Raw genomic sequence first — 27849 nt, forward strand, 5'->3', positions numbered from 1 at the left:
AATGTACATCCGTGTCACGCGTATCGTGTCATCCGCGTGAATCACTGAACTGATATGTGTGCAATGATGATGACGATCATGACATCGTTTGGTTGTATGTACATGTAAACCTCCGTAATTTTCCAGTCTTGGTAAGCGGCCGGTAGATTTGCTAACGTTAGATTTGCTGCTGTATCCTCAGTAAATCCTCCATTTAGCGCTCCCTCCCTTTTTGGTTGGAACTTTATCGTCAGATGGTGAAACTCCAAGAGTTTTTCTAAATTCTAGCTTTCGTCTGCACGTCTGGTTGCTTTATTGTTTTGTTTTGTGCAACGTTATTTCACAAAACTGTGTAACTTAGCTTTTAGCTGAGCTGAGGTTCGCGCGAGGCATTTCGTGGAAAAGTGGTGAAATCAACTGCTATAAATAGACATTTGTTCGTCTGCTGTGCCTGCAACGGATCTCAGACAAATCTCAAAGAGAAAATGGATGCCTTTTCCTGGTTGAGGTTAGTTTCTAGTTGGCAAGATTGTAGCCCTAGTTTTCCCTCATCAGCATGCCATAATCAGATAATTAACATGATTAATATTTCATTATTTGAATGCATGTAAATAGGCCTATTGAGTGTTCCATTTATTTTGTTTATGTTCATAACAATTGCCATTTGTAACTAAAAGCATGAAAAGTTGACTGCTAAAATGTAGGAAACTACATTTATCTGAATACCACTTTTTGCTGTGTGTGTGACTGGAGATTGTTTCAGGTCCCCTGAGTTACTTTTAGTTTTCACGTTACTAATAAAGGTTGGCCCTGAAAGAGAGTAGTTAGTCAATGTCTCTTGATTGTCCTGACCCTATTTGGGTTACATTTGGAAGAGTAAATCAGAATAAAAAAATGCCACTTTCTTACCTATGTCAATGTAAGTGGATGCGCGGTCAACTTGACACACGCACATGGCAGACTTTGTGGGTCATGCTACATCATGTAGCGTCAATGAGAGTCAACAGAGCATCAACAAGTTATTCAAGCACATTTATGCAATTTTTTTTTTGAATTTGCAGTATTAGACTTTTACATACATGTATCTTGTTCAATATATCATATTTATCTGAAATACTTGAGTGTTGAAATTAGAGTGACAAAGTCGGGCATGGTCGTGTAGTCTGACTGGCCGCCATCTTCTCTTCGCGTGGACGGCAGAGTAAAATTTACATTTTTCTGTGTGAACCTGGAAGCGAATTCAGTTTAAACTTTTCTTACACAGTGGCATGTATTAGAGTCTCTAAAATATGATAAAAACAATTTAAAATCTTTAGAGGGTATTTTCAAGTTGTTAACGCTTTTTTTGACGCTACTTGTGTGTGGTGATGCTTGTTCATACTTATTGACGCTAAATAGCATGACCAGACTGTGTGACCTTTGGCTGTTTGCTTCAATACTCTTACTCCCTAATCTGCATTTTCAACCAATCAGAGATCCACTTTCTAAGGAACCTTGCCAGTAACCAATAAGAGACACTCTACCAAGCAGGTTTTACATCACTATGTGGACGCGTGTGTGCCCCATCTGGCTGTAATCTTAAATCTTCTTACTTCCTAATCACCTCATCTCAACCAATCAGAGATCAGCTTTCTCATTAAACTTTTCAGTTACCAATCAGAGACACTCTACCAAGCACGTTTTAACATCATTGCCATGTTTATTTTCAGTGGATGCGTCCACGGTCTAGGTCGATGAGGTTGTGTTTACCCCATAATTTCCCTCAAAAATCAAAACCCTTCCCTCTTTCTACAAAATTGATGCTGCAGTTTGACGAAATAATGTCATTGTCATCTACATGTAGTTAGGTGATTCTGAAAGCTTAAATTTGATTCTTCCTTCTGCAAGTACTTGTATATGAAACGGGTCTCGAAATATACAAACACCGGGTGTGTTGGTAGTGGCAGCCCAATCGTGCCCACATGTCACACAGCGACAGTACAGTCGACATTCAGTAATACGAGCTCGGTTTAGACGAGCATATTTGGCAGTCCCGACTGAATTGTGCACATTACTATGAGGGAAAAAATGTGTAATACGAGCTCGGATGTTGAGATTTCGGTTAAGACGAGCACTTTTTGTGCACTGGCCGAGTGCAAATCTATCTGTCTCTTTAACACAAGCTTTTTGAAAGCAACTTGTCAATCAGCCAGTCTATTCAATTTTGAAAAGCGCTTCCGTAATTTATACATGTGCAGTATAACAGCACTGTGGTTTTCCCTCACGAGAGACGAACAATGGGCTTTCGCGGTTCCCGTACCTAATGTAGAAATTCGGTGTGGCGGCTCAACGCCTGAACACAAGCAAGTGCCGCCAAAAGTGCGACAGTATGTAGGACAGTGGTGAACAAAAGAAATCTTTTGTTTGATTCCCCCGCCCCCCAAAAATTCCCAAAGTCGTAACAGGAAACTAAACACCGTAACCAAACACCCGGCCCAAAAACTGCCCACCCTCCGTCTAAAAATCTTTACCCGCTTTTTTGACATTTCTATGAATTCTCAATTTAAGAAAATCATGACTAAACCGTGGTTTTCAGTCCAAAAATGTTTAAGAAAATAACAACCACAAGTTTTGAAGAAAAAAATGTATCCCTCGCTAATAATTTGTCACCAAACCCACACGCCTTTCCAAAGTAAAATCCGATATTCGCCCTCTGCTTTCCACACCACCAATAGCTGGTTTCCTCACATTTTTATGTGCAACAAGCACAGCTCTGGTGTTGGTTACCAACTAAAATTTTAATGTAGTTAAGTGCGTGTATGTGGATCTCATCACGGCGCGCGGGGCCGGGGACATGTTGCTCTGAATCGACATGACTGGTGGAAATTCCACTTTCTCCATTCTTACATTTTGTAACTATCTTTATTACAAGTCTTTATTCATTAAACTATATCACACTTTCATAAACAAGCTTTTTTCAAATCAAATTCATGTAAAAAAACGATACTATGTGCCTTTAAACAAAAAGTTATGCACACTTTTACATGTAGTTGTATGCATGTACATGTATGCTTTATGTACGGTCGATTGGTGATGTACGTCAAGCAGGACGGCAGTTAATTTAATACGAGCTAATTTAGTAAGTCCCAAGGTCCTCGTATTAACGAGAGTCGACTGTACTATGAAGACAAATGCCAAGAGCCATTCACAATCCTACATATGGGGCTAGGCATGTTGGTTGCAATCTGCACAGTCGATTGATTGCGTTCATTGTGCAACCAGTCAATCCTGTAGGAAATATTGAGCTGAACATGCACGTTTCAAAACAGTTCTCCACAGCCATGAATTACAAAGAACAGCTAAAAGGTGATCAGCTGAATGTGAAAAGATTGGAACTTTGAGAGACTGTACATGTACGGTACTGAAAGAACAAGGCCTACTCCTAGATTAACTACCGATTCCAGTCTATATGTTTGGAGTGGAAAGAGTTCCATACACAGACATCACTTGACACCCTGCGCACATTCCCTGTGCCAACTAAATATTGCCTAAAGTAAACATTCCAATATTTGCCCTGCTAAGTTTGACATTTTAGATCATGTTACCACCTTGTAATGGCTGATTTACCACTGCAGAGAAAAATTAGCGATGTCCGTATTTGGAAGTCTTAGTGTCGGAGTCCCTCACTTTGTTTCTCAGTCTCAGAAAAGTAAAACAAGGAGCCTGATAGTTCCAGAGATGCTGCAAGATCAACTGATGGTGCAGTGATTGATCAATAGCGCCGACTGATCATGCCCAACGCCAGTGCCGGTAGCACTCAGCCTCATCAAGTACCTTGCAAAAATAACCAGAATTCAAGTCTTATCATTGTTACAACTAAAGATAACGAAAGAGTTCCTTTACCCAGCCACCAAGAAAAGAAAATTTAAGAACTTCAGCACCAAGTTTTAAAATATGACCTTCATTTATGTACCTGTACAGGTTAGAACAATTTTTTCTTGAGACAATTTCCTAAGATGAATGGATCCGTCTTTGATGAGAATAAAAGATGAGGTGGATTTTGTTATGTGGGCTTGGATACTGAACTCTTGCCAAAGAAACAAAAGACAAAAATATTTCTATATTTATGTATTACATCTGTGTATTTTTATGTGTATACATGTATGTGCATTAACCCCAACCCCTAAGCCTTTTTACTAAGAACCATCCTGAATCCTCCAAAATCCAACATGATATAATTGCATTCAGCCCAAATCCTCCAAAATTTCTTGAAAATGTCATTTGGAGGTGTGCCTAACTGCCCTAATCCTTCAAAATCCTCTGGCAATTCCTGTCATTATGTTTAGGCAGTGCGAATGGCACTCTTGAGCTGTGCAGTTGACTCAAAAGAAATATTGGGCTAAATTTGTGCTTGACTTAGCACCAACAACATAAGGTCTAATCCACGACCTTCACGTATTGCATCCTTAGTACATAGTGCAAGTAGAAATACACAGTAAATGTTTGAAACCATGACTGTCGGCGATTGATCAGGATGAACTCGAAAGCCCACAGTTGGAAACTTCTGCATTCTTTGCTGACCTCTGCAAAAATGACTTCTCCCCTCACATTTTATGCCATGATGATTCAATTCCTACTCGGTGCTTAATTACCTAATCCTTTCTCACGTTAAACAGACTTGATTTGGGTTAATGTGTTCAGCCCCGTTTGAATTATTGGCATGTACTTTTTATGTTCTTAACCGTGCCAATAGAAACAAATTGAAAGTTACAAAAATAAAAAAATGAGTAACATCCAAAAAGCTGGCAGGTGGGACGCAACACATGTCTTTTATTCTTACTTGTTTCTTGTAGTTGATCCACATGTGGGGATCGTTTTAAAAAATCTATCTTCTTGTCGATGTCATGCCAAACACTCCAAGGACTAGGTCAAGTCTATGTATTGCAGGCGTATGTTGTTCGTACATGTCATGTTCATGTACGTACATGTATGCGTACATGCACACTGTACACGCACCCACGTACACGTACACCACAGGCAGGCCATGTGCTCATGCTTATGCTCGAGTCTGAACATGGCATCAGAAGATATCAACAATTTTTCCAATCGTTTAGGTAGAAGAACCTAACAAGCTTTATGCTGATTATTGATAATAACAAAGATTATGTGTCGGTCAACCGTTACCTTCGAGAAGAAGTCTGTTATTTTTTGTTACATTCTGGATGATATAGTGAGCAAGTAGTGCATGCCCAAAATGATGACATGTCAACCTCGTCCTCACGGACTACCTCGTGCGAGACTGGGCGCAATATGGTGGTTAACGAACGCCATGGGAATGAGGTTGATTACATGTATTGTATAACAGATCACTGGTGAAAAAGTATGGCTTCCTGGGTTCATTTTGTTACAAGTTGATAGATACGGTGCTGTAGTTCATTATGGGAACCTGCCTGCCGCCGTTGATACGTTCAAACGTGAGAGCCATAACCCAGCATACATGTGCTTTACTGCAGCATATTTTCTATTTTTGACTTGGTTGATGGGGGAAAAAGACGGATTTTTAACTCGGATTTCATTTTCACATTTTTTGGGATCTAGATTACACAAGCGTCGAATTACATGTAGGTAGTGCACAGCTTGATTTACACCACCTGGCCATGTGTGAAAAAATGGGCCATGATTTCACGAAACTGGCTCTGCAAAGCACGGTTGCACGGCTTGTTAGCTAAAATGCTGATAAGCATCTCATCCAAGATTAGTGTCACAGTTATTTATATGTAAACTTCACATTTTTGGAGGCAATTGTACGTGTAGTGAATATACTTCATTGATGAAACAATGAAGGAAGATTGCTTGGATTATCAAATACACTGTACAGGGTTTAAGATCGGTGGCAATTTTGTTCTGAGATTGTTTTGGCCATGTTCAGCTTTGTTATTGAAGCTGATTACATGTTGAATCCTCATAACTGTAACTAATGGAAACTGGACTTGGTAACAAGTAGATCTTTTGATCTTAAAAGTGTAGCTGCCCTTAACTTTCCTAGCAATATTCACAGGCCTGTTGCACCCACCGTTTAGAGAGAAACTCCAGTCACTCAATACAGTGTACCATACTGTACATGTACTTTGCCAGTTTCCGTTGCTGGCAACTTTCCAGGGGCCTAGACAACTATACAACACAAAGATCCACCTCAAGGAGATGTGCGTGTTGATTTGAGTAGCAGTGTCGCTCAGTGACTAACAATTAGTTGAACAAGGCCCCTGGTAGGGGAACCAAGGCAGTCTATTGGTAAATAATAGATCCTTATGAACCAGGGGCGCGTGGGGATGGAGTAAGCATAGCCAGCCCCCTTGTGTCATAGTTTCCTGTATGGTCCCTTTACTATTACTCAGAGGAGGAAATATCGATGTGGCAAAAACCCGAGGACTTTGTAGACTTAAAGGGGCTACAGATCAAAACCTGAGGACTTTGTAGACTTGAAGGGGCTACAGATGAAAACCTGAGGACTTTGTAGACTTGAAGGGGCTACAGATCATGAAAGATTACACTAGAAGATTCTATCATAGTCGATAAGAGTACTGGTAAACCATTCATCACAACATCGCGCGTCATCAATCATCTTTTTCTCTATATTCGTTATCTAACATGGGGATTATGTTTATCTCTGGTACACCATTTTAATACCATTAAGATTTGACAATTTGTTTAAATCTAGCACAAGTCACGGAAGAACGGGCACAGTGGAACTGTTACAACAGAGACTGATCATAAGGTGGTTTTCCAGTCTGCTGTCAATTTTCCAATCTTCTCACAATTAGCACTGTGCATGTACCGGTATGTACATTGTATGGTACATGAGTAACGTTGGGCAAAGTTTGCTGGTACTATATATACTGGGACATGTACTTAAGTTTAATTTGCACTGCCATCGTTTAGTCAGTTTCTCTGTTGATAGTGTTGCATATTTGAAGTGGATGGTGCTACATTTGTGAAGTTGATGACAGAAAGTTTAATTTAGTTAATCACTAGTCAATCAGAAGTCCAATAAAAAAATCTAGCTACGGGGCAGGTCGTGTCACATTTCATTTGAATAACTCGTGAATTAAGACAAGATAGCTTGCGACTTGGTCTCAACTCTGCCTGCAATATGAACATGTACATGTACGTAAATGAAATCTCACCCAGGTGGGGTCCCTTTAAACTTGAAGGACCAGAGTTGATCCGTCACTCAAAAGTTCTTCGTTGGGAGCCACAGCTAACACCCATGTCACTAATTGGAGGGTCGAAAGATGACCAAGGCGTGACTCAGCAAGCTTGCTTCAGCCCTCGCTGCTTGCTGTCGCTGTCCCGGTTGCTTTGCTGTATAAAACAAAACCGGTTGTCTAACCTCTGGCAAACACATGCACCACCCCCAGCCTTACGCAGCCCACAGTCGTTCTAATTTTAGTGAGGAATTCCTTGTGTAAACAGCACTGGGCCGGTCGACTGTAATGGCGGAGGAAAGACCGATTCGTAGTATATTCAAAACTCCCTTGGCAGTGACCCAAGCAGAGTAAGTACCGGTTCATGTACACGGGTACCGTCAACAAGCTTGACCCTTGCACGACTGCATGAAAAGTAAGGTTGCATTGTTTTCAAAGGGCTGTCAGTGTCACTCGGGCCATAAACATGGTCTGAGTGACGTTGATTGCATCAGACTGCATGGACATCTGGGTATCTATACTACTGTATGTGTAATACCATTTCAACCGTACAAAAACCTCCCAGCATTTTTAGTTCGCGAGGTCAGGGCTTCCGTGCTCTATTAACCAAGCCTGTGTTTTTCTCCCCCTGTTTTCACGAACGCCCAGGGACAAAGCCAAAGGGAAGAATAATAACCGATCACAGAACATGATGGGTGAGAACCAGTCAACACAGATGGGTCTGTCCTTCCAGCCAAAGAAACATGCCATCACAGAGGACTATGAGATCACCAAGAAGGTCTTGGGACTCGGAATCAACGGCAAGGTGCTGGAGTGTCACAACAAACAGACGGGTCATAAATATGCTCTCAAAGTAAGTTGCCTTGAATTTCTCCCATGACAACTGCTCTGACAAACTTTGATACTTACATGCAGGCCAAAAAGGAGTAAATATTGACTAAAATATTACCATCAAAGTCAACACTAATGTCCAAATAAATTTCAGAAAAATATGCCCCTGCAGCCAAGCGTAGAAGATGAGTTGGGCCTTTGACCAGATGGATTTTATAGATACTCCAAACATTGACATTAAGATATTCATGGAACTATGGCTTTGTCGTTGTCTGGAGACGTGAGTGATCTTTACCCATCTGGCTTTAAACTTATGTTTACTTGAGAAATATCAAACTGTGTGCTGTGCCCAGAAGGTTGGAAGTATTTTCATTTTGTTAGAATTAACATTTTATAAAAAGCCTGGTACGGAGAGAAAGCCGTGATTTAAAAAAAACGCCACACATATTTTGATTTTTTTCCCCAGTTAGTGGCTCTGCTCTGTCAGTTATAAAGGCTGTTTTGTAAGATGGGTTATATATTTAAATATTTGTAAACTGTTCCAAGTCTTTGCATGCATGTGTTCAAAACACGTTCAGACCATTATGAGATGTCATGCCATATTCATAAATTTGGGGTCCAATATTTGTCCTGTTCCTCGTACACCTGGCATGTGCTTTTTTCTGTTCAGAAATCATTCTTTAATTCCCAAGAGCGAATAAGTACTGCAGATTACCTGCCAAACAAATAAGTAAACATGTAGTTTTACATCAATTTCAGTGATACTTCTCTTGTCAAAGTATGCTTGTAAGGTAGTCACATGTCGGGACCTCAGGTTTATAGCGTAACCCATCAGTGGAGAAAATTCAAGGAATTGTGTACAAAAACATGTACATGTACATGTTATGTGCATGTGTGCTATATACATGTAGGCATGCCTAGTCATCTGGTCATTGGTGCAATCAGATCTGTACAATTTCCCATGATGACTCGACATTTTCGACAAAGTGTGTTGTGCTTGTGTGTCTAGAGAGTATGGTTTGATACAAGGGAGATTTACCCAAAGACGAATACGGTCATGTACATATGCCAGCTTGTATACGCCAGATACATGTACCGTACGTGTACATCGTGAATATTATGTGTGCAGGTTTGCTTTGTGTGTTCGTCCTTGCGCGCTGCACAACTGCATGAGGCTTATTTTCTTTTGATCACGCCTGAATGCATTTGTTCATCAGTTAATGTCAGGGTCATCCCAGATCGTATCAATGTGTTTTGTGTGAGTCAGGAGCAGGATGTCATTCTATTGGTGTGGGTCAGGATTCTACACGTTTCTATTAACCATTTCACACTGTGAGGTCATATTGTTCATGGTGAAGTCAGACTTGGTAGTTTCCTGTGACTGCTGTTTGGTCATACAGTTCATAGTCGTGCAGACACAAATGTATGCCCTCTGCACGTATTTGAAATGGCAATGGGACCCCTCCTATTCCACCTTACTGACCTCCCCCTCCCCTCCCCCTCCCCCTCCCCCTCCCCTCCCCCTCCCCGTCCCCTCCCCCCTCCCCTCCCCATACAGTAAAAACATGTTGTGAGGTGGTATTCAGTTTCAAGCTGAGACCTCAAAATGAGGCTTTAATTTCATGGTAGTACATGTACCTTGAAATTGATCAATCAGTCTGTTGGTTTCTGTGATGTCCCCAGAGGTACATGTACCGTAGTCACGATCATCACTCATGATACGGCGTTTTTCACCCATGTGCTTCAAGTTAGAATTGTTCGTTTGCAACATTTAAGATTTCCAAGTATCCAAATTTACATGTACATGTATATTAAAAATGGGTTCCATACTTTTACATGCACCCGTTCTTAGGTACTATATGTTCTCTGAATGTGTACATGTACAGAGCGTGAAATTACGGTTGGATATTGGACATTTTTCGAGTACGTACCTTGCAAAACAGTCATAAGCTTACTCGTGTGGGACTCGAACCCACGACTTCCTGCTTACTAGCGCAGACGTCTTAACCACTCAACCACCGAGCTTGCCGGGGATGGCTGGCCGGTCCGAGTCAGGTGAAGCAGTGGGTACTGCAAACTATTTGTAATTTTTCAAGATGTAAAATCTTGAAAAATAGTCGCTGCCTGCACCCTAACAGGGACTGCTGTGAGGTTGGCGTATGGGACCACCAAACTTCAGCAGGACCAGTGAGAATTTTGAAGTACTGGTCCTGCTGGCTACCAAGAAAAAAGGTTTATTTCGACACCTGACACTGCATGTTACAACTCTGCCTTTTACAGTATGGCAGATCAAAAGCTGGAAATGGCAGAAATTGCTTGTGTTATGACATTTTGTCTGAGCACTTTTTTGGTCTAATTTTGTGCTCTTAACATGCGTAGGCTTACAAGTACTGGGCCATGTTGCCTTGGTCAGGGCATTTGTCATTAGCTACATGTATTTGTACATGTACAAGCTACAAGCTAGCTATCCAAAGACTTCATTGTGTACATGTTTGTTTGCAGTGGAAAAGTCAAGACAAAAACAGCGTGATGCATAAATCAGCTGAAACTGGACGAACACCGTGGTTGAACTTAGTTACCTCAGCTTCTGTTAGAAAGATGTTTTTCCATTGGTCAACAGGTTAACTGCTGCACATGCATCCTGCATGCCTGCACCCATATGGCCATGGTGTGATCATGTTTACACGTGTGTGGGACCAACTGCACTGCGATGGATTGCAGTGATTAGACTGTTGATTCAAGTGAAATTTTCCCACATATCAAGGATTTGTACTGTTTTTGTGGCATAACGATAGGTCGGTGCTATGGCCATTTATATGCACATGTAGCTGTGCCGTAGATATGGCCCTACTCAGCTTGGCTCAGTAGTTGGCTGCTTGGTTCTGAGTTATTTAAAGCCTGTTTTCCATATGGTCATAAGGAACGCTGACACAGACAGTTGTTGAAGAGATACTGCCTGACATCATTCCACCAAAAACCATTTACCAAAATAGCGTCCGAAACTCAGAAAATGTTTGCATAAAATACCTGTCTAGGTGGCAAGGTCACTTCTTGAAGCCAAACAAATACTTCAGTTTGATGTGCTTTGTTTATGGTCAGCTATTTTGTTGACGATTGGGGCTACATATGTTAGTAATAACGAAAAAATGGACAAAATCTGTGGTACTATTAAAGTCGTGTACATGTTAGTGAGAGGAATATGGTACACCTGTCATGCCAGTGTGCGCGTTTGTATTCGAGTACAGACCTCCCGACCCAATTTTGGCAGAAAAATTTCCACTGTTTCACTTTGTTTCCTCCGTTCCGATTTCACCCTGAAAATTTCTGTTGTGTGGGGGGATGGATAAAATCATGCGTGGCTGGAGACAGACACAGCCAAAATGATGAGCCCCCCTCTCCCATTTTGGGAGGTGGCTACATTATATAGCCTGAATAGTTGTCATTCTTCCATGTGCGACGGTGCTGTTTGCTTTCAAGTTAAGCATTCAATCAGATAGACCACGGATACTTACATGTACATGTTGTATTTGTGGTTATTCCAAATATTTACGGAAATTAAGTGATGCACATAAACATGTATCTGTATACTTCTCCTAAACATTCACATTCAAAAATGTTAATTACATTTTTGCTAAAACTCACAACTATGAACTAGTAAGCCTTGGCAGATATTGTTGATAACTCATACCAATATCAAATAGCATTTCCTTATAAACACACATGTACTATGAGAACATCCATGTGGCATTTAACGCAGTGTATGTACGTGTATGTACATGTATGCTAATGCACATACTGTTTACTATATGTAAAGATCTTTATTCAGTGCAGACCTTTATTTAGTATCATATCTTAGAAGCCGCAGAAATAAAACGTTATGAATAAATCTGAGTTTCTACTTCCTCCTTTCCATTGCCCATGTGTACATGTACGTGTACTTTTGAAGTAATCCTTTTGAGTGGATGACTTCATCAAACTGTTTATACCCTAGGTTCCGCAAGGATAGATTTACATGTGGTGGTACTTGTAGAAACCAATGTTGATAGTTGGGATGACATTCATGTTATATATAAACCTTTTGTCATTGACAGTGATGGATTAGTATTATTTGGAAGCAGTTCTAATTATATCCATTGTCTCAAACACATTCTTGTAGGCCGACCAGACAATAATAGACGGGCTGTTGCTATGCAGTATGTACGGTAGTTCATTTATAACTCTACCATGTCTACCAGTAACTTTCAACGAAAGAAATTAATCACACAAACAAAAGTCATGCATGATAATTTTACAAGGCACATTGAGTTTGCCGTTGCATTCCATTAATTTCCTCAGCGTTCCAGTTTTTCCTTTTTTTTTCCTATTTTATTTCTGGTTAAACACAGAATAACCTGTTCAAGCAAACAGATTCAATCCCAAATGTCTAAATGCAGAACTGAAACCAACCCAGCCCAATTGAAGTAATGACAGCGGAATTGAATCCATCCAAATCTAAAGTTAGCTTAGGGTTAGCTCAGATTTCAGGTTTGGTTGGGTTTGCACAACATTGGTCGTTACGTTTCAGTTGTTGGCATTGTTTTCCAAACTGCTGATGACTGTGATTGTGTTTTTTATCATGTGATTATTTCCACCAAAATTGAATGAAGATTTGAGGTCAGTTTTGCCGTCTTAAATTTCAAAATTTGTGATTGTGAAAGAGTAACTCGTTGCAAAAATATCTCTTATATAAATTTGAGGGGAAATTGACAAGGAATTTTTTCATATGATTACCAATGGTAAAAAGTTTGGGTTCATTTCCCTTCCCCCAAAGCTAGACCATGGATTTTGTTCCTGGTCCATGCTTCAGGAACAATGTTGTCCCGTGAATGCCCAAGTGCACTGGTGATGAACTGATTTTCCATTGTCTCGGCAGGTTCTTCTGGAGAACCAGAAGGCGCAGAGAGAGGTTGACCTCCATGTGAGAGCATGCAAGAACTATAACATAGTCGGCATTGAGGACGTGTATGAGAACATCTACAATGGTCATAGGTGTCTGCTGGTTGTCATGGAATGGTGAGGACTGGTTCATTGATTGGCTTTGTGTACAAACAAAAGAGGGCACTCTTGTAATATCTACCAACGGCGTCCGCTTTGGTGTATCCAACACTTCTGTACGCTTGCAGCATAGAGTATGCACAGTCTGAATGTCTGCAAATACCGGTAGAAGGCTTGTCTACGAGCGGGCTTGTAATGGATAAAACTGATGACATTCCATGTCAGTGCAGTCAGTATTGTTGAAATGTTTCTGCAAAGGAAGATGATTTCAGAATGGAAAAGATTGAAAAGACATTGGCAATGTGTCATGAGTTCTTGTTTTATTATTACAGCATGGAGGGCGGTGAACTGTTCAGCAGGATACAGGAAAAATCATTATTTACAGAGAGAGGTAAGTCTATTTCTGTCTTTGGGGAAGAGATTTTGGGAAACACTAACCTAAATAGTCTGATAATTTTTTGTGGACCTGAGTCAGGAAATTATTTTAAAAGTAAAATTTGCTGTTAACTTTGCATGTGTTAAATACAAAAAAAACTGTTGATTTTTTTAAATTAACACCAAAGACAAAGAAAACCTGTCACAATAATCGAAGGAATGTGGAGGAAACAGGTGTCCCTTAACACCAAAAATAAGGAATGCCTGTTTCCTCCAAATTCGTTGGAGTTGTCATGCCTTTGTTTTTTCTTTTTCGTGATAATGACATAAATACTTGGTGTTCTTTGTGTCTGAGATAGATTCAGTTTTGCAGAGAATGGGATAAAGACAGAGTTTAGGAGAATTTGTGGTGATTTCAGAGAATGAGAACTAGATTTGATTGATTTATATAACAGGTTTTGCCCTTACCCAACGTATGTATTAATAAACACTGTATGCCCAGTGCTTGTCCGAGAGCTTGCGAAAAAGTCACAAGCTTACTCGGGTGGGAATACACAAGCTTACAGTGTTTATTAAGATATACATTTGGTAAGGGCAAAACCCATTATATAAATTACATCTCCCCAACGCAAAAAATACGTTTTACAATAGATTTGATTGAGACAACAAAAAGACAAACTTTGTTCAGCCCAAACAAAAAAGGTGGTGGCCAAACTGCTACAGTTAACTTCATGGAACTGGTTCTTCACAGAGTTTTGCCAAGATTTTCAAATGTCAAGACAGCTCTTAGTTGGTTAGCAACTTCGTTGAAGTCGGTCTATTGATAGTAGCATTTACAGCAAAGTTTGGATTGATCTGACTTGTTTATTTCTTAATTCCACAGAGGCGGCAGAGATCGTCCGCAACATCGGCATGGCCATTCAGCACCTCCACTCCATGAACATTGCACACAGAGACCTGAAACCTGAGAATTTGTTGTACAAGGATAAGAGTAAGAACTCGGTGCTGAAGCTGACGGACTTTGGCTTTGCCAAGATGACTACCACCGCCACACTACAGACGCCTTGCTACACGCCCTATTACGTGGGTGAGTAAAAATCGTCTCGGAGGGTTGGTTTGGAGGGGTAGGCGTTACTTTGGTCAGTAACGTTGGCTGCTGGCCCTGCTGACTGTAAGGTGCAACAGACGTACAAATCTGTAGGACCTTGTTCCAGTTGGCAGTCAACAGGAGCAAATGAATTGCCAGTGCCAAAGCAAGAGCAGCTAGTCCAATTGAACAGTGTCACTTTCCTGTAGTGATGTGTAGGCTTTGACACTGTTTGATTATGGGTGTTGATGACCTGTTGATCTTGTTTAGCCATATGCTGCCAGGAAACCTGGTTTCGAGCACGTAGGCTTTATACACGAAACCAGGTAGCCCAAAACCGAACAAAAGAGCTGGGCCTTGTAACAAAAGACCGTACTCTGAACAAAAGACCGAGCTGCTGGGCATTGCCAACTTTTTTTCAGTTGTCAATAGCGGAGGAAATCCATCATTGTTTTGAAAGATTATACCACTGTTTGTGGCATTTAGCACGAGCGGATTACCACCGGAGACAAAAGCGCTCCAGCTATGAGCAATACAATACCACTGCATGCTAATCTAGCCCCTATTGAAAAGACTAGTGCACTGTGCTGTTTTGGGAATAAAAGAAAGTTACATAACACTCCACAATCTGGGCTTTTTTTACAAGGCGGCAGGCCTGGCTGAAATACTCGGGGGTCAATAGATATTGTCTGTCAGATAAGAGTAGTCACCAGACAGTTATTCATATGGGTGTAAACGTCCAGTAAATGAAGGTATGATTTTTAACCCCTTCGCTACGGGAAGCGATAAGAGCCACCGTAAAAATTGAGATTCCTCATCCTGCTTTTCAGCTATTATTCCCAGCCCACGCTCGAGCGAACATGGTGAATGAAGGCAGACCCTGGCTTTTGTATATATGGTGATTGGCCTTTGTGTGTTGCCAAGAAATGAAAAGGCCGAATTTGCATCATAATCACCAGTTAGTCCCCACTTTGAGAAGAGGCATTGGGAATGTGGAAGTGCGAGTAGAGCCACATGCCACTGAACAATGAGCCTTTTCACTGTGTAAATCAAAGCCTGCAGAGCATGCAGGGCCACAAACCGAGAATTTGCGGTTTGGGAGGTGGCCTTTGTGGCCAAGCGAGGGTGGAATTCTCGGAGTCGGCTTTCAGAAAAAAGTCCTGGCGTCAAGGGGTTAAAGAATTTTGAAAACGGAAAATCTCCCAGTTTTATGTCATGCAACTTCAAATTCCACCTGGCAGCAAGTTGTTAATGGCAGGTTTCTCCCTGCGGCAGCTGTTATACGCTGCCTTGTGTTCAAGCTACCTTAAGATCAATTGGGCAGGCTGGAATATAGGTGTTTTAAAATTCTTACCATGAATCCCTGTTTATTGGCAGACAGTGTTAACCGCTTCCTGCCAGGCCATTTACCAGTGTTGATTCTGCTGGGCTGGGTGATTTTTCATTTTTTTCTGTTTTTGAAATTCTTCAAAAAATCATAGCTCCATTTATTGAATGTTACACCCACACGAATAACTGTCTGGTGGCTACTCTAATCTGACAGGCAACATCTATTGACGCCTGAGTATTTCAGCCAGGCCTGCCACCTTGTAAAAATAGCCCAGATTGTGCGGTGTTAAGTCATTTTCTTTTGTTCCTGAAACTGGCACAGTGCGCTGCTGACGTCTTTTCAATAGGGGTCAGATCAGCGTGCAGCGGTATTGTATTGCTCATCACTGGAGCGCTGCAGCGCTTTTGTCCCCGGTGGAAATCCGCTTGCGCCGAATGCCCCTAACAGTGATATAATCTTTCAAAACAATGATGGATTTCCTCCGCTATTGACAACTGAAAAAATGTTGGCAATTCCCAGCAGCTCGGTCTTTTGTTCTGAATACAGTCTTTTGTTACAAAGCCTAGTTCCCTTTGTCCGATTTCAGGCACCCTGTCTGTGTATATAAAGCCAACATCTCCGAAACCGGGCTCCCCGGCAGGAAATGGTTAAAGCAAAATGTTCATGTTCATCAAGTCCCTTCACAAGTCCAGTCACAATTCCTTTCACAAGACTAGTCATAAGTTACAGGGAGAACAGTTAATTGTGACTTGGACTTGGTGACTTGGCTTAAGATTGAATGACTCATGATGGACCTTTAGGGACTTATGATGGACTCGGCTGTCACTGCATGTTTCACAATCTTAGCTTTCCCAAAACCTGTGAATTGTCAACCAAATGGAAATACTTGGGGTGCTTATCTGCCAGTGTTTTGTATTTATCAATAAGTTCACAATTCAGACTTTTTACCCTTCAATTATCATTTGCAGCCCCTGAAGTTCTTGGCCCCGAGAAGTACGACAAGAGCTGTGATATGTGGTCGCTAGGAGTAATCATGTACATCTTGTAAGTACAATTGTTTCGTCATACGTCTGTCTTAAGGAATTTATCAAAAAAAACAAGCTCTGAATTTCAGAAGAAGATACATGGAGGCCTGCTGTAAAACTGTACAATTAATTTAACAGATGTAAACAATATCGTTAGCAAATGCACTGTTCCCTCATGTTAGTTATGTTAACTTTAATTTGAAACTAGTGCGGGTACCAATGAGTACATCTATCTAGTCTGGTTAGCGGTCCCCTCATTACCGTATAGGCTGCGGGGACTGGAACAAGTCTGCTATATGAGCGCAATCTTTGATTGGATTCCCTAGTAGCCTATGCACAAAAAGTATCATGGGTACCACGCAAAACTGAGTACAGGACAGAAAATGTTCCCTCTCGAACTTCCCGAAGCTCTTCTGTCTTGGGTGCATGCGTGCACGCACTATCGGTAGAATGAGATATCTCACAGTGAGTGTGATATGTGGATATATCGCCCTGTCATGTGATCGTTCTGAGCCAATAAACGGACAGTATCCAAGACACAGGTATGACAATTAGATTTCTTACACTGTTGACAAATGGTCATCACCAGCATCAAAGACTTCACTGTTCTCTGTGGTGGGGATTGAAACACGAGTCCTTTTTGTCTCACCATAGCGTCAACCTTGGCTTAGATGCTGATTTAATTCTATCCTGAGAGAGTGAACATTTGCGGGGTTTTCCCATGCAGCCCTTGATAGGCACATGGAGTATGCACATCACTGAGCATGCCAAACTGTAATAGCGCCCTCTTGTGGTCTGCCAGCCTTTTTTTCTTTGGTGTAGTGTTGTCAAGACCATAACAAGACCAGTCAGCGGAGCAGTCACAGGTTGCAGAATGACAAAGCAATGCTTTTTTGGCAGTTTATTAGAATTGTTCGTGACTTGCATCGCGACAAGAGATCTGTTGATCAACTTTAGAGGGCTTTACCACAGCGCTGCTTTGAGGATGTTTGGGGTTTCTTGTATACATGTAGCAACCTTAGATAGTTCACTTCCATGTCTGTTAGTGTACTGTGTTTCTCACAGTTTGTCACCACTAGACATTAATCTGGAGGATAGTAGCACCATTGCAGTAGATCTAAACCATGATTGTTGGGCTTCTCATCAATTCCTCATCGTTCATGACCCAATTTTTACATTTTACCTTTTATAAACAGCCTGTAACTCTCCACTTTAAAACCTGACAATTGTATTCTCAATTTGGAACAGAGCCAAAAATAGATATATATCATGTTAGTGATATGCACTTAAGATGGCTGAAGAATTTGTTGACTTAAACTTTTGTGACACTCTCAAATTAAAGGATCATTCTCAGGAATAATTTATTTCCTGCTTCCAACTGTAAAAGAACAAAGACGGACGTCTCCGGAAAATGAAGAATGAGCTAGCGCCCGAAATCAAACGTTGGTGACGCTAGTCTAATTTGAATATGAACGCGATTGTAAGTTAAAGGCAAATAAGGTCGTACCAAAATAAACGGGGGTGCCTTTTTTATATCGTCACACTTCTTATTGCATTTTACCTGAAAAAAAGTCTGACTTTGCACAAAACATGGAGAGAAAATTTAGTGTGTGTAAAGAAGTTTTAAATTTCACAGGTTAGCTGTAAAGAAGTTTTAAATTTCACAGGTTAGCCATACATCAGTCTCTGTAGTCCTTTTTAAGATCGTTTATTCTCCTATCATGCTGTATTATTAAACACAAGGCCATCTGTCCTTTGCTGGTTTTCCATCACAAGAAGAATTTTATTTTTTTTCACTGACATCGTTGTGTTTCCTTGGATACTGTTATCGGGAAATTAGGGGGGCTAATGAAGTTACAGAGCCAGTTACTACTTGTACCTAGACCAGGTAAACAACTCCACTGAATCCCAAGTTGTAACTAAGCCATTTAGGGTATTGCATTTCAAATCTCCTTCATCAAGCACACAGGCATCTTAGTGATGCATGTAGCCTAGCCCATATCAAGAAGCTGTAATTTCTCAGAAACCCACTCACCCAAATCCAAGAGGAGAGCTTCTGTCACCTTACTAGTCCCTATCGGATTATCAAGAAATCCCTACTCCACACTGCTGGTAATTGAAATCTATCATGCATACACAATAACCACTGGCAGTCCACTTGAGCTGTAAGGCATAATTACTTCTAGATTGGGAGGATATTAACACGCCATGCACAGTTTAATTGTTCTTTGCCTACTGGCATGTTTTCTGTCGTCAAGTAATTAACAGTGAAGCATCTGTGATTGAGTGATTCCATCACAGGCTCAATTTGAACCATCTGGTGTGCTCTGCCGTAAAGCCTTAGGAATGTTACGTGTATCATAGCTCTTGATCTCAGACAGGGTTGTGTATTTGTCAGCCTCTGAAAGACGCACTTGGGTTCTCTCACAACAAACAATACTGTTTATTTTTTTTACTCTTTTCTGCATGATTTTTTTTATAAGTCCAATACTGAGTCAAGGCATTCTCTGGTGAAGCAGTTGCTCGGACAAAGAACAAAAATATTGTTTTTAAAGTGTGGCTGCAATGAATTTTTCTTCGACACAATTCTTCTGCATCTTTTTATTTTTCTTCAATACATGAAAACTCTTACACAGTCCCATTTGGTTAAATGCATTGAAAAGTACACATTTTTAAACATTCAAAATTTTCCATGTTTTCCCAGACAACTGAGGGCGTTGTTGCTGTGAAGTCATCTAGGGAAGACATGCTTCAGTGCATGGGTATTTCTGTTCAAATTTGTAAAACCAGATTTTACTAACTGAAAGCATTTCTGAGAGAGGAATTGATGGGTTCTTATTGCTATGCACCTAAACAACACTGAAACTTCAAAAACAAGAGAACTTAGTTCAGGAAAATCTACAAAAACACAGGACAAACCAATGTAAACATTGAAGCTTCTTCCTGAGATGACATATACAGTTTTGCTCATGAATATGGATGTACTCTTGTGCATAAAAACCAAAAAGGCATGAAGATACCCTTTGAAATAGTGAAACCAAAGTTAAAAATAAGGTTCACTGAGCACAAAGGTGCATTTTACAGGTGTGTAATTAAAAACATGGATGGCAGTTACCCTTTAAATGTGCAGGTAATGTTTTACTAGCAGGTACTTGTTTTAATTTGAATGTGAGTATTAAACTGATTGCTTTGGTTTCTCTCTAAAATCCCTGCCAGAAATCTGACACTGTTCCATTTCTTTTAACATTTCCTTGGTACGCAAACAGAACGGTAATAGGAAGTCGCAGATAAGACCACAGTGACTTAAGACTGCGCGTATATTCTGGAAATCAGTGGTATCCAGCTGCCCCCTATCATGGGCTTTTGCGAATTCCTGGAACGCTGAGTTTACCATATCTTAAAGCACATGTAAATTTATAGTTGGTATTGTTGATTGCAATCTGCATTTGAAGTGACAGTGATGTACTTTCCTGGCAATGTTTAAACCAGTACAGGGGCTATGACTCGCCGTAAGGGCTTTATTCTGTCTCTTGAAACTTACTCAGTAACATCATCAATGCCAAAAATCCATATTCTGGTCAGGTCCGTTGTTAAGTGCCTTTATTGAAATCAGTAATTGGTTTGTAAGTGCGGCCTCCACCATTGAGTAAACAGATGACAAATTGCATGTAATCGTCATTTTACCGGATGACAGTGACGAATCGGACTCGTTTTTCTTACAGATTATGTTGAAGTCTGAGTAGTGGAGGCTTATGTGAATCAGTGTACGGTTCTTGTCCGTGGAAACCATCAAAAGTGCAACCGCTTGCATTAAAATGGAATAGTTACTATTCCATTATTGCCGTGGGACCTGTGAAATAGTGAACATGCACATGTATACATGTACATGTGTTCCTGCGTCGTAGTTATGGGGACATACACTCGACATTTCACCTATTTTGTGGGGACCGAAAATATTGTGGGGACTCAGAAATGTCTCCACAACTCGGTTCAAATTTCCCTAGCAAAAGAACTTCACCCCTGAACGCGGTGAATGCGTACCCATGTGTACATGTATACATATACATGTACACATGTATATACATGTATATGTACACATGTATACATATACATGTACATGTGACATGTACACTTTAGTAGATGACTACCAAACTACATGTAAAAACCTTGACTTCCTTTGTTCAATGCATAGTGCCATAGATTACTACATTGTACTGACTATTGCCACACCTACATGTGCTTGTACATGTATGGATGCACATGTACCTGCAGTTAGAAACGTAACTTTTCGTCCTTGTAAGTATTTACAACATAACTTTGATGCTCCAGACTGACACTATCCTCCATGCTGTCTGAACAGTATGCTTATTCCAAGCAGACTTTAGGCAAAACAAACACAAACCACAAACAACGTTATAGTGTAACAAAATATTGCTTTATTATGGTATGGTCCATGAGGTTTTTTTACACCCTGGCATATAGCACCTCAGATTGCTTCAGTTATCATTTGCCCTCTACAGTCAGTATATCACACAGCTTGTGTCATACAAGAGCAGTAATTACATGAATCAAAGACGCCAGCCTGTGAGAATTTGTTTCATTGCCGTGCATATACTGTAGGTAACTTGTACATTTATTGCATAACAAGTACGAGTGGAGTTCATGTTCTGCTGTAAGAGCAGTCCCGGTGTCCTTGCTCGTTGAAGAGTTATAATCTTACACCGTCCTCTCTAACTTTTCAATCCATGCCAGGCTGTGTGGCTTCCCACCGTTCTACAGCAACCACGGCCTTGCCATCTCCCCGGGCATGAAGCGACGGATCCGCAACGGTCAGTACGAGTTCCCAAAGCCCGAGTGGGACCAGGTGTCTCAAGAGGCCAAGAATCTCATCAACCAGCTGCTGAAGACGGAGCCCGCTGACCGGCTGACCATCACAGAGTTCATGAATCATCCATGGGTCAAGGTAGGCTAATGATATCACGAAAAGTCCCGCAGTCTCCAATTCTTCAAACTCTAGTGGGGGGGGAAGGATTCTGTAGGGTTTCAAAGGATTGAGGAAGGTAGTAGAGCTCAGCTTCTATAACTCAACATAGGGCTTCATGATCTTGGAAGTTAAAATGTGCAGTGTTTGTTCCTGTGCATTGGAAGATTCTGGAGATTTTAGGAAGGTTCCAATCCAACAGGCTAAAGGAGTTATAGTCCAACCTATGACCCCATTTTACTTGAATAGTAAATTACACTCTGCATTTTACCAGTGTGAACCATTGAAAGACACCCCACCTCTCCATTTGGGTTATCTGTGCATTTAACACATTACAGGGCACTGATTTTCAACTGAATGGGTACAAATTCACTGTACCTTCACTGGACAGGAGGGCTCCTTAGTACAGACACTACCACCAATGATTCTCAAGTGTTGTTAACCCTGGACACTGCTGTTTGCTACCAGAGGCGGCAGTACTAAGGTGTACAGTGATGTTGGTCAGTTTCACGCCATAAGCCTCATTTGTGTCCAGAGTCTACTTGAAGACCTACTGTTCTGAATGCCGTCAATCTCTTCATCAGAAGAAAAAAGTCTTTCCATGTTTGTGATTGCTTCCCTCCATTTTGGTATTTTGTGCAGAGGTACAATGAGGTTCCTGAGACACCGCTCTGCTCGGTGCAAGTCATGAAGGAAGAGAAGGACCAGTGGGAAGACCTGAATGTGAGTATGAGAAAAATGTGTCGGCAAGACAAAGATCCCGGGAGATCTTTGAAATGAGTCAAGGAAATTGTGAGAAGCAAATTCCTGAGTTCTCATGCCTCTTGTGTGTGTGTGTGCGGAGTTCGGTCCTATTCCAAATTTGTTCCCAAGCACAAGTGTCAAAGAAACATTTAGTGGAGGATTTGAGTATTTGAAATCAGTTCCCAGTGGGAGCTGGTTTCAAACCACAAAATTTAGGTATTGTCATCAGATGGTCAAAGAACGTTGTAATAGTTTTTTAACCAGAATTAGATCTTCTCTAAAATGAGAATCTACAAGTACAACTTGCACATTTGTGAACAATCTGATAACTTTAAGAATAAATCTGAGGAGTTAACACACAAGAAGTACACAGACCTCCTAAGTGATCATTTCCTTCGAAAAATTCAAGCCACCTAATAGCTAGGGCTGAGACAATACACCTGTGTCATGATACGATACAGTTCACGATACTTGCCAGGATATGATATGTATCACGATATATATTAATTATAAGAACAAATACATGTAAAATCATAACAAATGAATTTACTCAGGGTCCAAGCAACTGTAGAAAAAATAATGCTGGTTTTGAAGTATTTAAATTTCTGCAAACTTCATGAACTTGGAAAGATATCAGCTTTTCAATTTGTAATTTTATCCAATTTATAAAATTCATACAGTTGGTAGGCCTAGTTGTTTTATGAATTAATTTAATTTGGATTTAGCCACTTGAATTTTTTATGTTGAATCTCAGAAATGATTTTACTTTATTTGCATTACAAATGATACCAGGATTTATTTAGCTGTGTACTTCATGACAACACAACAGTGCCTGCATACAATTTTTGTTCTGTCCGCTTTCCTTTCTCCATCGGGAACGGTTGACTTGGGAAAGCCAAGGTGTTTCTATAGAGAAGATTGCTGGAAGTGGGGAAATCAGAATCCTAGAAGCTAGATCCACTCATGTCAAGTTTGCATGTGCTATGCATAGCAATAGCGGTTGGGCTAAAACCTTGTTTTGTCCCACCAAAAAATTATCAGCCGGCTAGTAACGTTGCAAAACTGGTGTACGTCCCAGAATGACTATAGCGTAAAAACCCTTCAAGGTAAGAAAGGTACCAGTCCATTACCGCTGGCACTGTATAGGGTGCCCTCGAGCTATGCTTGACAAAAAATCCGAATGCATACCACGGCTTCGCTCATCGGCCTTTAAATACTGTGTGTGTTGTACTAAAACATAGAACATTTCCATGCATGACGTAATATGCGTGCGGCCAAGTTTGTGAACTGGACACACTGTCACTTCATATGTACACTGCAATCAGACATGGTCAATCGGTGATGCGTCACCTGAAGTACCGCTCCATGGTGAGACTTAAACTCGTCGCGTTTTCAATTTTACACTTTGCACTTTTCGTGCAACGTGTGTGGTTGTGCACTGCAGCTGAGTTATTTATTCTTTTGAAAGCACCGATATTAAAAATTTGTATGGATAAACTGTATTGTGAACGAATGTATCACGATGCACCGATTTATCAATGTATCGTTTCAGCCCTACTACTCATAGTGCAACCTGTTCTCACCATCACGTTATGTCTCTCCTACCCTTACAGGACGAGATGACAAATGCCTTGGCCACAATGCGAGTTGACTACGATCAGATCAAGATCAAGGACATGAGTGATGCCACCAACCCTCTCCTGATGAAGAGGCGTGTCCAGAAGGAACAGCAAGTCAAGTCGTGATCACAGAGTTTTGGCGCACCCCTCCTCAAGATATCTAAACACATAACCCCCTTCACCCCTTTTATCCAAGATCCTGGACTCGGCATGTCAAGATGACCAAGCATTGCCTATCCCTTCCCTCAAAGACTTTGGTGCCAAAGTAATCCAATCATTGGAGACACAGAAATGCGCTGACATTCAAACACCATTGCTTCTGTGCGCCTGGTGCCCACACAAAAACCTGATATGTTTGTGCACATTTAGTTGGAATCGAAGATGTGTCCAAATTGCTATGCTGTGGCTTGAAACTCCATATGAATCTATCTGCCTTGAGCAGAAGCACCCCCTCACCTGTTGAAAGGAGCCATGTTGGTCAGGAGTGTTCATTTTGTTGGTAGCTATGCGACCGTACCGGTATGCATTTCATCGTCATTCTCAAACCAGTGAAGTTCAGTTCTGACCAAAGGAGCCTGTGTTGCTAAGACAATTGCTCCCTCTTGTGGTCCAGCTCGAGGCTCATATGGTAGAGGCTCTAGCCACTGCCTTCAGTCATGCCAAATTTCAAGCCATCATAGCCTTACTTGTGCATCTTTCAGAAGCAAGTGATGCGCGCCTGTGATGTATCAAACCTAGGATAGTTGGTTGCTAAGTAACACACCAACCTCTTATTTGTGTACGAAGTCTGTAACCTTCACTCAGGGAAATGCAATCCCTAAGCTTAACCCCCCCCAGTCACTCTCTTTCTCTGTCCGTGATTCTTTGTAATTTGTGATGTTTAATTTCTAGACTGAGCCAAGTCTTTGAAGATCCACACTCCCTTATGTCATTTTTTAAACAAACTGTCACCTCCTATGACAGTCATTTTTCAGTTGCTAAGGCCCACCTTTCTGTAATAGATCCATAAGATATAAAGTTCAGTTCTTTCAAAGATTTTGTATGGTTCCTTCAATCCGATACAGATGTTCCTTTTAAGCCCTAATCTTGTGAGGAACAAAAGAAGACATACCTATTTGTATGTAATTTGAGTACTTTTGTCAGGCAAAAGACAGATGTTTGTGACAAATGACAGCTGTGTGTGGATAGCTGTACTTTGTTCAGAAATCGTGCGGTGTATTTTTTGTTAAGCCGAACTTTTTTAGTCTAGTTCTTGCCTCAGAATCGTGCGTGTCAGCTGGCAAATGTGAAGCAGGAACTAGGCTGAATCCAAAAATAAAACAAATAAAAGTTGTAGCATTTCAGCACAATATACACCATACTATTTTCCAAATTTTGTATCATGTTTTAATGGACAGGAAATTTATTGCCTTTTACAAATCTCCATTGAAATGTTTTTATGTATACGAGGGTAAAAGAAGTATCTTTTTAAAAGTACCCCTCAAATAAAACGCACAGGTTTTCCTTACAGAATTTCTCTGCGAGAATTTCAGTGTGTGTAGAAGTGACAACATGATGCCTGTGTAAATAGTATATACTTGTGATCAACATCAGAATTGGATGATGCTTGGGACGTTCAGGCAACTGTGAGAGCAGGTGTATTATACCCAGCCAGCATGGTATTGGAGAGGGCGGGGCTTGATGAATCACTTTATTGCCAAATTGGAAACAAGTCTGGACTTGTTTCTAGATATCTCTGCAGGCGAACTTTTTTTTTCCTGCGTAGACCCATCACTGGATGATTCTTCTCTGTTAAAATCAAGTAACATTTTGTGTTGGACTTGTGTCCAAAAACCACAGATCCATGTCTAAAGCCATGACCAGCCGATTCACAGTACAGTGTACCAGCAAGAGGTTGCCATGGAGAGGCCGTGTTTTCGAGTTTGTGGTCGGCAAATGCATGAGCGCCTTGCTGCAATTTGCATTTGAGTGTATCAGTGGACAGTGCAGGGGTTTTTGAAATGTGTGCGAATTTGACTGAAGATTGGTTTAGATGATCAGAGGGGCAATAGGAATCTTTATTAAAGCCCCAGGTTCCTCCAGTTGCCAGTCTAGGAATAAACCCTCCTTAGGGCTCATTCTGCCTTGCCGTCTATCCATGAGAAGGGTCTGTACGTCAGTATGCAAATTAAGTGGACTTTTCTTTTATTAACAAGTGAGTAACATGCAGATAATTCTGCCAAGGTGTGCCAGTTGAGAGGAATGTGATAAGCATTAGACACAATATAGATATACAACTATAGTTCATTGGTAACAGTGATCTCATATTGCAGGTCCTTGTATTGCCAATCACAAAGACGCGCTGTGAATATTTCTGTTCTCTTTCTGCCAGTGAAGAAAATGTTTCTTTGTTGACCTTTGAAACCCTTTTTTGCTGGATGCATAAGGAATGCTGAATAAAGCTGTGAGAGTATTTTATTGGAAATCTATTTGGAATCGTGGCTATGTTCATGATTGCACATGCTTAGCATAATATATGACAGGATTAATCATATGTCACTCAGATTACATGAAGCATGTTATGCACCTAAATGTGTAGACTTGATTCCAGTCGTTGAATCTAGTATTTTTTGCAGTGCCAATGTTGCAAGGATGCTGTGTGCAGTTACTGCTCTGTGATTTTGTTCCTGCATCCCGTTTTCAGTTGCAACATTTATATAGATGTTTTAGTGTCCACCAAAGGTAGATTGCCTGAAATCAGTTTGGGTCAAGATCTCCAAACATTGCATCCTGACCAGAACTCTGTGTGGTCAGATACATTTGAAGCTGTGCCTAATGAGCCCCGTTGTTAAGTCCCATGTGGATGTCTTGCTGACGAACCCAAACTTTGGCCACGTCTGTTTTCCTTGTGCTAGCCCATCGATATTGTACAGTGTTGAACAACTCAGCATATTTAATCATGTGATTTGATGGTCAAGTCACATGATCCAACGGGTGTTTCATGTTAAATTTTGTCGTTTTAGTCTTCTGCAGTATTTTTATTTGCTAGAATATTGTACTTTACTCCAAGTCCGTCTTTACCACAAGGTCTGTGTTGTATAATTCGTAAAGCACATTGTGAAAAGGGTTGTGTTCAAAAAGAAAGCTGTTTAAAACTTGAGAAAATCATACACCCTCAGAAAGTTTACAATTATGCCAAGGTTTAAAGGTTTTATTTCAGTTATTGCTAAACTCATGAAGTAAGTACTTTCCCGAAACAGGCTATCTTAGAATATACATAGCAAAGTGTATGCCCATAAACTAGTTGGGTCTAAAATCAGCCACCGGTGAAATGTGCTTGGCTTCATTTTCAGCTTACAACAGTTCTTTGGTGTCTTAATTTCTACAAATATGCAAGGACTTTTATACAGTGATTAAAAAGGCTTAGAAATAACCTTGTACTTTTGACCCATCTTTCTGCAAAGATAATACCTTTGGCCCCACTGGAAAGTATTGTGCTTGGCTGCAGCCGAAGGTTGCGTTTTGTACAAAATGCAAATATCCTGGCATTTGTTAAGCATTATATCCATAATGTACATACCGTTCCTAGGTAGAACTTTTTGGAAGTAGACCTTAAGAAAACTGGGTGTATAGTTGCCATTTTATGAGAATAAAAATGAGATGTAATCAAGGTTTGAGAAA

The 27849-nt window shown here is 40.7% G+C and overlaps 1 protein-coding gene across 3 annotated transcripts; it reads left to right on the forward strand.

Annotated features, from left to right (window-relative positions):
• On the forward strand, positions 1 to 27849 carry LOC110983981 (MAP kinase-activated protein kinase 2-like). Of its 3 annotated transcripts, none has more exons than XM_022243755.2 (9): positions 1 to 131; positions 7812 to 8016; positions 12907 to 13046; positions 13361 to 13419; positions 14287 to 14490; positions 16789 to 16864; positions 21598 to 21808; positions 22469 to 22549; positions 24184 to 27849. In XM_022243755.2, the coding sequence occupies exons 2-9, from the start codon at positions 7852 to 7854 to the stop codon at positions 24313 to 24315; spliced, it is 1068 nt and encodes a 355-aa protein (XP_022099447.1). In that variant the 5' UTR covers positions 1 to 131; positions 7812 to 7851; the 3' UTR covers positions 24316 to 27849. The 3 variants fall into 3 exon arrangements, with proteins under 3 accessions (XP_022099447.1, XP_022099439.1, XP_086992188.1); XM_022243747.2 differs by having other exon boundaries at positions 16 to 487; XM_087136062.1 differs by lacking the exon at positions 1 to 131 and adding an exon at positions 7448 to 7513.

Source organism: Acanthaster planci, linkage group LG04 (assembly GCF_054643075.1).
Source record: "Acanthaster planci isolate LZ-2023a linkage group LG04, COTS_SCS, whole genome shotgun sequence".
Classification (NCBI taxonomy): Eukaryota; Metazoa; Echinodermata; class Asteroidea; order Valvatida; family Acanthasteridae; genus Acanthaster; species Acanthaster planci.